Here is an 11,171-nt window from a genome sequence, read left to right as displayed (position 1 = left end):
AAATCTACAAAGACACAACGCAGCTCCTTCCGGCCTTCTCTGTACTTCTCCATCAGCATTATCAAAGCAAATATTGCATCATGGTTCTCTTTCTTGGCATGAAACCATACAGCTGCTCACAAATGCTCACTTCTGACCTCAGCCTAGCCTCTTTCCCATAACTACATTGTGTGACTCATCAGCTTTATTCCTCTGTAGTTTCCACAACTCTGCACGTCTCCCTTGTTCTTAAAGATGGGCACCAGTACACTTCTCCTCCATTCCTGAGGCATCCTCTCACTCTCCAAGATTTTGTTATTATACTTTATTTAAAAGTGAACATCCTGGACAGTCAACACAAACAAGTCCATGAAAAAAAAGGCCTTTAGGGTTTTTTTTGTTCTTCATACACTGAGCAGTTTGTGCACATTGATGAGGTTCCTTTTGTTTATTCAGAATATATTAACATTTAAAGAAAGGCTTATTTTAGTGTGTGTTTCGAACATACCTCACCTTTTGCTTAAAAATCCAAGATCGACTGCATTTCCCCAGTGATCCTCTGTGTGATCAGTGGTATACATGATGGATGGATGGATGGATGGATGGATGGACGGATGGATGGATGGATTGGCCAAACACCAGCAAAAGCAGTAGTTCTCAAATCGCCATCTGTAGTAACACAATTCCACCACGTGGTGGCAGTAATAACATGTGATACCGGTGAGTCGTTTCAAAGTTAACCGATGAAAAAGTTTATTTACTTCCGGCGAAGAGTTCGACTAGCTACTACTGAATGATAAAATAGTGGCGATAAAGGTAACAACACTTGTTTACTATAAAACTGTAAAGCGTTGCGAGGTTTCCCTAAAGTATAGTCTCAATAAAAACCTTCACTATACCACTATTGAATTTACACATCTAAAGTGTCGTTAGCCAGCTAGCTGCTGTGGGCGCTAACGCTAGCTTGTAGCTAACATAGCAAGCTAGCGTTAGCGTAGCAGACAAGAATTAAAATACTTTTATTGTGAATTAGCGCCTGTAATTTATCTCCCATTTGTCTATGAGAGTTCAAATAGAGCCTGCAGGTTAGAGAGGACAAAACCTACAGCGATCCCGATTCTGTCTCCAGAATCATCCCAATCACTACTTTGATGTGTGGATGAACAGACGAGATCTTATTAAACACGTGTTTCATTTTGGCTCATTTCTACACGTCATAACGTCATATTAAAGCTGCTTCCTAGTCAACAAACCTTTGTATTTGAGAAACAGGAATGTGATTACACAGTTTACCATCTAAAGCTGCTGCTAATTCTTTTGTAGTTATACAATATTCAGGTTTATTTATGCAGTACTGTCATATTTTAGTTTTACCCAGGTTTACCTAATAAACTGGCAGCACCTTTACCACTGTGATTTCTGTCAGGTGAGAAGCAACGATGGAGTCCAGCGAGGAGGGGGGGCTTAGTGTCGGGGGCTCTATGGGAGAGGAGAACTACTTCTTGGGATACACCTTCACCGACCGCTCCCACTCGAGCCGAGTGGTGAAAAGCATCATGGACCTGTGCCTGGAGGACGGGCTGTTCGCTGACGTCACCATCACCGTGGACAGCAAAGAGTTTCACCTGCATCGGCTGGTTCTCTCTGCACAGAGCAGTTTCTTCCGTTCCATGTTCACCTCCAACCTCAAGGAGTCCCACAACCGTGCCATTGAGCTGAAGGACGTCAGCGCCACTGTCTTTCAGCTGCTGATCGACTACATCTATCACGGCACGATTAAACTCAGAGTGGAGGAGCTGCAGGACACTTATGAAATGGCAGACATGTACCAGCTGACCGCTCTGTTTGAGGAATGCTCCCGCTTCCTCTCACGGACAGTAGAGGTCAAGAACTGCCTGCAGGTGATACACTGTTTTTCACAGACCTAACAGTATCTGCTACTTGGCCATGATTGTATAGGATCAGTTTTGGTGATGATTTATTTTTTTGTCCAGGTGATGTGGCTTGCAGACAGACACAGTGACCAGGAGTTATATACTGCTGCCAAGCACTGTGCTAAAATTCACCTGGCACAGATACATCAGACTGAAGAATTTCTCAATCTCCCTCTGTGCCTGCTCTTGGACATCATCAAAGGTACTGTACCATGTTGCCATGTTCCAGACCATCCAGAGTTTTTCCACATTTAGGCCCATTTGCTACAAGCCACTTCTATTAAGATCACAATTATCCTCTTTGTGAAGCATCATTTAAAGCTTTATTCAATGGGTTGGAATATATTTCTTATTATATTCCACAAAATCTTTGATAAATTCATGAACCCATAAACATTTAATAAATGCATATTTAACTTATTTGCTATTTTAAAGTTTGTATAATGTAAAAAATGCAAAAACATTGATAAGGTCCTTTAGCAGTGAAAACACGTAAGAATTTGTTTCAAAGTGCTTTGTATTTGTGTTCAGATGGAGTTCCGAGTTCCCAGAATCCAACATTGGCAATCGAATCATGGATAAACCACAACAAAGTAGAGAGAGAGGAGTTTTCCTGTATCCTCCAAGAGAATCTCAAGGTAACAGTTTTTCATCTACATCTTTGAAATATTTTTTGGACAGGGTGCTCTCATTTTTGGTGAATTGAACTTTCTTATAGTTGTGATATCGGATATACTTTATCCTCTGTGACTGCAGGAAATTGGTGAGAATGTCCACATTTACTTGATCGGTAAAGAGGAGACGAGGACTCACTCCCTGGCTGTGTCTCTTCACTGTGATGAGGACGACGCGATCAGTGTAAGCGGCCAGAACAGCTTATGTCATCAGATCACCGCAGCATGTAAACATGGAGCTGACTTGTATGTGGTGGGGGGTTCTATCCCTCGCCGCATGTGGAAGTGCAACATGCACACCATGGACTGGGAGCGCTGCGCCCCACTGCCCCGAGACCGCCTCCACCACACCATGGTCTCTGTCTCCAGTGAGGATGCTATCTACTCACTAGGAGGTAAAACCCTGCAGGACACACTCTCTAACGCTGTCATCTACTACACAGTGAAGGACAACATGTGGACAGAGACCAGTCAGCTGGACACTGCAGTGTCAGGGGCTGCTGGTGTCAACCTGGGAGGTACCATCTACCTGCTGGGAGGAGAGGAGAACGACATGGACTTTTTCACTAAGCCGTCTCGTCTCATTCAGTGCTTTGACACCTCCTCCCAGAAGTGCCAGATCAAGCCTTACATGCTGCCGTTCGCGGGCTGCATGCACGCCGCCGTCCACATGGACGTCATCTTCATCGTTGCGGAAGGAGACTCCCTGGTCTGCTACAACCCTCTGCTTGAGAGCTTCACCCGCCTGCGCTTCCCTGAGGTGTGGAGCTGTGTTCCTTCACTGTGGAAGGTGGCCAGCTGTAACGGCTGCATATACGTCTTCAGGGACAAATGTAAAAAAGGTGATGCGAACACGCTAAAGTTCAACCCGGCTACATCTGTTGTCTCCGTTATCAGAGGCATAAAAATCCTCCTCACAAACTGGCAGTTTGTTTTGGCCTGAACTGTCTTCTGGTCCACACTCGCCACAGAGAATCAGGGAAGACTGTCGGATAAGTTACCATGACTTCACTGTTCAGACATCTAGCGAGGAGACCTGGTCTTAATGTATTTACTCAGCTGGTTTGTGTGTTACTCATTCCATGCAGACCCCACCACCCCACCAGTAAAGCAGTTGAGTGGTGTCTGTCACCTGCTTGTATAACAGTGTGTCTCACGTGGATCCCTTAGCTGAAATGTCTGTGGTGATGCTGTAAACCAGTGATGAACTAATCAACATTGTTCCCTGTGCACTGCTTGTTTATTGACACGCATGAGCAAATACAGTATAAACATTTTTTGCTGAATATAGAACATCCTTCAGTATATTGCAAGTGAATAAGTGTATCATGGCCTGTATCATGTAGACTGAATATCTTCAGACATCACATTTTAAGTCAGTGTGCATAAATATAATTAGAGGATGTTTTCTAACTTTTACATTTTTCACAGTTGTATTTTTTGATGTACAGTGTACAAGTTCAAGTTAAGATGTTAAAATAAGTGTCAAATATAACTCGGTACTATAGCTACAAGCTGTCACTGTGTTTTGATATTTATGGCCTTTGTGCATTAACCATCTCTTGCTATTAATACTATGTTTATTACCAGAGCTTTAGGATCTTTCAGTGTAGCAATTATACAGTAATGCATTTAGAAATGGCTGTGTATCTGTCAGAAGCTTTGCTTGAACAAAGGCATAACCTCTCGCCATATTTATCTTTGGATTGTTAATTCATCTTGTGAATGGCGAGTTGGTTAAAGGTGCCTGTTTGTGTCCTTGATGGGGTAGGGGGAGGTGAAGGAGAGAAAGCTACTACAGACAGGCCAAAACTTTGATCCCATTGATGTGTTGCAGGAGGCTGTACAGCTGAAACCCAAGCCCAGTACCATGTCAGACTTTGTGAACTATTCTAAGCATCAGTTGCTGACGCTGAGATGAAGGGTGGGGGTTTCTGAGGGGCACATTTGCACCTCCAGAGAACTCTCAATAGGAGCTCACAGCCACTACAAGCACCATCTGACATGCATCCCTTAATGTTAGGAAATAAAGCTGTTTATAGCCCCCTTGGTTCCTAGTCCCACATGGGAGAGTCTGGTCAGATCCATTTGTGGTGTGTTTCAGAAGCTCCAGAGGGCTGTGATGTAAGAAAATGTACCCTAGCATTTGGTCACAGAGGGAGATTTAGCCTGAAGGTAGATTGCGAGGAGCTGTGGTGACCTTGGGACTGTTTGCTGAGGGCAGGACAGAATTCCTGAAGGGACACATGGTCTAGAGTGACAAGGCCATCTGCTGTAGCGCCAGCAGTAGGAGGAAGGTGGAGGGGGTCGGACACAGGGGTGCTGAGAATTCCTTTCGCTGGGGTGTGGAGGGAGTAGATATTCTGGGATATCACTGCTAACACTCCGCCAGGAAAGTTGTTTCTTTGGCGTTTTTCAAATAGAAATCTGAAGGAGAATTTTTGTGAACACTTAATGGTGAGTGGGGATCATTGCAGGGTTAAACAGGGAAGATATTTTCCTGGCCCTCCAGCTCTCGATGAAGCGAGTGGCAACAATGGTCTTGGTGTGTCGCTGTTTTACTTCGGTGGATCCAGTTTCCTTTCCATCTCAGCAAAGCCGGAGCTGAGAGAGCGGGATCTGGTAGGCCTTCTGGCACCGACCTCTCAGAGGATCATCTTCAAGGGATCTTCTTTGGAGTTGTACTGTGCATGGCAAGGATCTACTTTCTTGCTGCCTCACTGAAATTGCATGGCCTAAACGAATGAATATTTTTATGAGGCGCCTTGCACCAGAGATGGGCCAGGACCAAACCAAGCAGCAGATAGAGAAGGGCCTGAGATTGTATCAGTCCAATCAGACAGACAAAGCCCTGCATGTGTGGACAAAAGTGCTGGAGAAGACCTCAGATCCTGGGGGAAAGTTTCGAGTGTTGGGGTGTCTGATCACAGCTCACTCAGAGATGGGAAAATATAAAGATATGCTCAAAGTAAGTCTCTGAAACAACACTGTGCTGCATACAATGACCTAATGCACTTTAGTTAAACAGATAACATATAATCAGTGGATAATGTTGTGTATACTCTAGAATGTCTTAAAGGTTTAATTGAGGGATAATATGTAGTTAAGCAATGTGAGTTCTTGCTTGTATAAACAGTGAAAAGTACTTTTATTTTCTGAATAGCTTTGTGCTCACTTGGTCTAGATAATACTTAAGATGTTTCACACATAATACTGTGTGATCATGTTTTGTGTTATGCAACTAGCAGTATGTGTGTGTGTGTGTGTGTGTGTGTGTGTGTGTATGTGAGGGGGAGAGTTAGGAGTCCTAATAAGTGAAAGCCACAATATCTGATCAGTTTTGTGTATCATCATGTCTGCTCAGGACAGCAGCAGTTCCACTCTAGTAGTTTTTTAACATTTCTACCATACCCTAATGTTAATTGATCAAGAGGTCAAAGGTTACCTTCTTGGTTTCATTGACAGTGATCTTGAGAAGCATGGGTTAATTTGTGGCTTCCACACGATGCAGAGTAAATACGTGCCCTGCAACATGAGTATCAGTGTGGGGTGTCTTGTTGACATAATCATCTTTACTCAAGCAGCACCCACTCTTTTCCCTACTTACTTTAATGAGAACTTTAAGAAGTATAGGCCTTATTTCTTTGAAATTTATCAGATACATACTTTCATTCACAGTCTTTGAATTTAAGTCTATCTGTTTGATTATTTGCAGTTTGCTTTCAACTTTTCTATGACTTTACGCTAACACTCTCTCTGCAGTATGCGCTCGATCAAATTGACACAGCCAGAGAAATGGAGGATCCTGACTACCTGACAGAGGGATACCTGAACTTGGCACGTAGCAATGAGAAGCTGTGTGACTTCCAGAAAACCGTGTCCTACTGTAAGACCTGCTTAAACATGCAGGGCACCACCGTTAGCCTGCAGCTCAACGGCCAGGTATGTCTCAGCATGGGTAACGCCTTCCTGGGCCTCAGTGTCTTCCAGAAAGCTTTGGAGAGCTATGAGAAGGCCCTGCGTTACGCACACAACAACGATGACAAGATGCTGGAGTGCAGAGTGTGCTGCAGTCTGGGAAACATCTATGTCCAACTTAAGGTACTGAATATACTCCTTTCATTCAAACAGTAAGTGATTTTGATTGTTCACAATCTAACTGACAGCTGATTTCGATGATTAATTTGAATATGTCATTGATTGGTTAGCATGTACGACTCGATTGTGCAATCAGTGCTGATGTTGCCAGAGAAACATTTGCCAAGAATGATAACACTGCAGAGCATCCACGCAAACATCATCAATGGTTAGCTCGTGCACTGCTGGGCATTGTAAAACAAGGGCAGAGTGAGTAGGCTGGCTGACAGGAGGCTTATGTAGTACCCACGACATCAGAGATTTGTGAGCGTAATCCCCTGGCTTGCCTGGGAGGATTGGTTTCAATGAGACTGTGATGGAGTGGCATTTGAACAATGCACTCATGTCTTGCTATTTAATGAAACAAAAAATATAAAATGCTGTTGCAAAATGGCCAACGGTCACTCACCATCTCTGGTCAGATTCTTCTTCTGATACTCTCAAAGGTTGAATCATTATAGGAAAGGAATTAGAAACCAAGACGTCAGTGTCATTTAGCACCTAAATATGATACAGTGCCATTTGAGGGTAATAATTGAACTACAGATGACTTCTTAATTGTGCATGTCTCCCATCAGGACTATGAGAAAGCTCTGTTCTTCCCCTGCAAAGCAGCTGAGCTCGTCAATGACTATGGAAAGGGCTGGAGCCTCAAGTATCGAGCCATGAGCCAGTACCACATGTCTGTAGCCTACAGGAAACTGGAGCGCCTGCCAGATGCCATGGAGTGCTGTGAGGTATTCTTCACTAACTGTCCGACACCTGATTTCTCTCCACACAGATAAACCTAAACGCCGTAACTCACAGAGAATGTCACAGTTTTGGTTTCACCACCAATTCGCTGCCCCCTGATGCCTACGGTCGTTCTGATGTTGGGGCCGCAGATACAGTAAACATTGCACTGGTGACAGGTGCAAGCACCAGTTGTTCTCTTGTACGAGGCCTTAGACCTTGACAAAAATATGCTCACAGAGGTGCTGGTTTAAAGTGTTAATGAAGAGGGTGGCTTTAGTCTGTTCTAATTATGTACCAAGGGTGAAGAATAACTTGATGTCACTGCCTTGGAGCGTAAAAGTATAGTAACAAGACAGATTTATTACATTTGCCAAACAGTTTTAGCTAAACAATGTACACATCTTGTCATATTCAGAATACCACAAGAGGAACCCTGAAGGTGAAGCAACAATGTCTCACATTCCCTATCACCTCTCACTGTGCCTTATTTTAACCTATAATGATACTGAAAAACATTAAAATGACTGAATGGGATGTGTAACTGTAGTTTATTGAAATGAAATACATGTTAATTTACTGTCACAACAATACTATGTTAAAAACCTCAGTGCTCTAATGAATCTCAGCTTTAATTAGCATAAATCATGAGTGTGAGTGTTTTTCACTCAGTTAAATACATGTCATTTTTGTTATTGCTTCAACAGGAATCTATGAAGATTGCGCTCCAGCATGGTGACCGTCCACTACAGGCCCTGTGCTTACTAAACTTTGCAGACATACACCGCTGCAGGCACGACGTTGACGTAAGGCACCGCCATTTGTTCAAATTTGTCTTGGTCTTTCGAAATCTGCAGTTAAGAATAAAAGTTTCATATTTTAACTGATACTTTAAATTCAGTTTTCTGTTCACTCAAGACAGCTGCAGTGCACGATAAACTTTATTTGGTTTTTGTCTTCCAGAAAGCATTCCCTCGCTACGAGTCTGCACTGGCTATAATGACTGAGATTGGAAATCGTCTTGGACAAGCACACGTCTACCTGGGAGTTGCTAAGTGTTGGCTGCTGCAGAAAGAACTTGACAAGGTACCTGTAATTGTATTTCAAAGAAAAAAACAACTAGCGCCTGACCAGTCCCTGCTGGCCAAATATTCAATTTGTGCAGTAGGTGACATACATTTACAATAATGAATTAAATGAATGAAGAAAAGACTATATATATTTTTATACCCTACTTCAAAATGTTAAGTTTTGATATATATATTTTTAATAGCAATCATGTAGTAATTCTGACACACTCTTCCAGGCGCTTGATTCTTTGCAACGGGCACAGGAATTAGCAGATGGAATGGGAAACAAGGTATCTGATTTTCTTTATATAAAACCTACAGCACAGATGGCTTGGGTTTGTTTCCGTACATATCACTTTTTCCTGTGTGTACCTTAGCTGTGTACGCTGAAGGTTCACTGCCTGAGTGAGGGGATATATCGAAGCCAGGGGAAGCAGGAGCAGCTCCGAGAGCAGGTGGTAAAGTTCCTGCAGTGTGTCGAGGAGCTGGAGCTCTACTGCGGCATGTGTGGAGAGTCCATCGGGGACAGGGACCAAAAGCTGCAGGCGTTACCCTGTTCCCACATTTTCCATCTCAAGTGGGTATTGTAGCACAGTGTAGTCTTGCCTTTTATTATTTTTTAACATGTAGAACATTTCAGAAATAAAACAAACTGAATTACTTTTACTTTGATGCTTTTTATACATAACTTCTAACTTAATAACTGCCTCCAAGGGCAATGCACTTTATTTACACCGGTAAAATTCTGTATAGGTTTTTCAGATCTGGTTTCAGAGAGAAATCATGTTAAAGACATAGCTTAATGTGTGTATTTCTTTATTTTATCACGTTTACTTTCAGGTGTCTGCAGACAAATGGAACGAAGGGCTGTCCTAAATGTTTCAAGTCATCCATGAAGCCAGGATTTGTGTGATTGTTGACACTTAAAACGTTGGCTCTGCAGACACAGCGTGACGCCTCGCAGGCTCCTGACTGACCTGAGGGAAGCAGGCAGCCTCAGGATGTGCTGAGGAGTAATAACTCACAGCTCTGCAGCAGAGGATGCTGAACTGAACCCAGTGCCCCGGAGTAGGGCTCTGAAGACGCGAAAGGCATCCTTCTTATTTACAGACATCAGTGACTGAAACAGACAGAGGACGTAAAACTGACAGTGTTACATTTCAATACTAGCTGAAGAAGAAAGAGCCTACATTGTCTGATGACTGGCCTTTGTTGCAGAATTTAAAATGAGGGGAATATGGACCGTCCAGTTTTACCGTCCAGACTTAGCGTATTTGCTTTTTTTTTTTTTAATCCATTAGAAGTGTTCAGTAACGAAAGAATGTTTGGAAGAAGAATTCAGCGATATCTCGGTAATCTTACAGCATTGTGTTGTTCAAAGTCAACATCACCATTCACATTACTCTTTTTTAATTTTTTTTATTTTATTCTTTATTCAAGTTTTTTTTTTTTTTTAAATCAGAACACAGTCACTTCTGAATTTACCTAATTTCATACATGGTATATTTATTGTTGTATTCATGTATATAGCATTGTCATATTAATTTGTTTAAATATTTTTGATTTATTTGAGGTGTTTTGTACAAAACCTGAACACGACCAGCCAAACGTTTGGACACGCCTTCTCATTCAGTTCATTGGTAAAGTGTGTCCAAGCCTTTGACTGTTAGTGTAAATTCTCTTAACCATTCAAAAACTAGTATGTCTTTACAAAAGGTACATGCAGCTGTTTTTTTTTTTTTCCATATTTATAAAGATTAAGGGGCAGGATCAACACACAATGATCGTAGAAATTACTTTTCTGTCCATTTCTGGAAATGTTTTACTAACTCTGACAGCCAAAATTATATTGTTGCAAAGGAAAATCATCATTGAGAAACAAATCGAGTGGGAAAGGATCTTCGACCAATAACACACTTAAAAATAATTATTTAAAGGAGATATATATACAGTATGTTTTAATGTAGTGTTTTCATGTAAATATGAATTAATTGGCAAAGCCTCAGTAAGCAAATTTACTCATTTACTTGCAATAGCATTGTAATTTCAAGGCAAGTTTGATGGAGAACGCCTAAAAAGGTGAGGTATCATATCAGATGTCGCATGTTTTATTGCCAACGCTGAGCAATAAGGTTGGATAACATCAAATCATAACGATGGAACTGTGTATTTATTTATTTTACAATTGTTTGTAATACTTTTTCTTAATATTCAGTGGCTTTTATCACAAATTAAATTTTCTTTGGGCATAAAAAATGTCAGCCAAAAGTCATAATGGTACAAAAAAACCTGATAAAATGTGCTTTATGCTTTAAGATTCTTTTTAGTACTTGTAAATTACTGATAGGTTCTAATGGATGGTGAGAATGGGACAAAAAAAATAAAAACAAAAAACAGACAATTGTCATTTGATTCAATGGGAAAGTGTGTCCCTCCATCCAGAATAATGTCAATTTACTGTACAGTCAATACTAAGCTCTTGTAATGAACAGATGTTAATCGTTGCTGTTCACTCTTTATTTCTTGACAGTATAGCCGCTCATCTTTCACAGTTTAAACTACCTCTGTTTTTTGACTCCTCCTCAGAGGATTAATGCAATAAAACACATTTAAATACATGTAATAGAATTATGTTTTTCTAGACA

General features: G+C 41.6%; 2 protein-coding genes across 2 annotated transcripts; both read left to right on the top strand.

Moving 5' to 3' along the window:
• Positions 1-699: 699 nt before the first annotated feature.
• Positions 700-4,094, top strand: kbtbd4 (kelch repeat and BTB (POZ) domain containing 4). The gene is made up of 5 exons (XM_026310607.1): positions 700-795; positions 1,406-1,880; positions 1,974-2,115; positions 2,445-2,551; positions 2,670-4,094. Exons 2-5 carry the CDS (start codon positions 1,419-1,421, stop codon positions 3,528-3,530), a joined length of 1,572 nt encoding a protein of 523 aa, XP_026166392.1. The 5' UTR covers positions 700-795; positions 1,406-1,418; the 3' UTR covers positions 3,531-4,094.
• A 143-nt stretch (positions 4,095-4,237) lies between these two features.
• On the top strand, positions 4,238-11,144 carry rapsn (receptor-associated protein of the synapse, 43kD). The gene is made up of 8 exons (XM_026310611.1): positions 4,238-5,555; positions 6,350-6,688; positions 7,303-7,461; positions 8,164-8,262; positions 8,420-8,542; positions 8,763-8,816; positions 8,904-9,103; positions 9,367-11,144. Exons 1-8 carry the CDS (start codon positions 5,331-5,333, stop codon positions 9,437-9,439), a joined length of 1,272 nt encoding a protein of 423 aa, XP_026166396.1. The 5' UTR covers positions 4,238-5,330; the 3' UTR covers positions 9,440-11,144.
• Positions 11,145-11,171: the final 27 nt, after the last annotated feature.

Source organism: Mastacembelus armatus, chromosome 6 (assembly GCF_900324485.2).
Source record: "Mastacembelus armatus chromosome 6, fMasArm1.2, whole genome shotgun sequence".
NCBI lineage: Eukaryota > Metazoa > Chordata > Actinopteri > Synbranchiformes > Mastacembelidae > Mastacembelus > Mastacembelus armatus.
This window is presented reverse-complemented; position numbering and strand designations above follow the sequence as displayed.

Coding starts and splice junctions, on each gene's coding strand:
- kbtbd4 (XM_026310607.1), top strand. CDS start 1,419: ATGGAGTCCAGCGAGGAGGGGGGGCTTAGTGTCGGGGGCTCTATGGGA. Junction 2,116..2,444: donor GCTCTTGGACATCATCAAAG/GTACTGTACCAT, acceptor ATTTGTGTTCAG/ATGGAGTTCCGAGTTCCCAG. Junction 2,552..2,669: donor TCCTCCAAGAGAATCTCAAG/GTAACAGTTTTT, acceptor CTGTGACTGCAG/GAAATTGGTGAGAATGTCCA.
- rapsn (XM_026310611.1), top strand. CDS start 5,331: ATGAATATTTTTATGAGGCGCCTTGCACCAGAGATGGGCCAGGACCAA. Junction 5,556..6,349: donor AATATAAAGATATGCTCAAA/GTAAGTCTCTGA, acceptor CTCTCTCTGCAG/TATGCGCTCGATCAAATTGA. Junction 8,817..8,903: donor CAGATGGAATGGGAAACAAG/GTATCTGATTTT, acceptor TGTGTACCTTAG/CTGTGTACGCTGAAGGTTCA.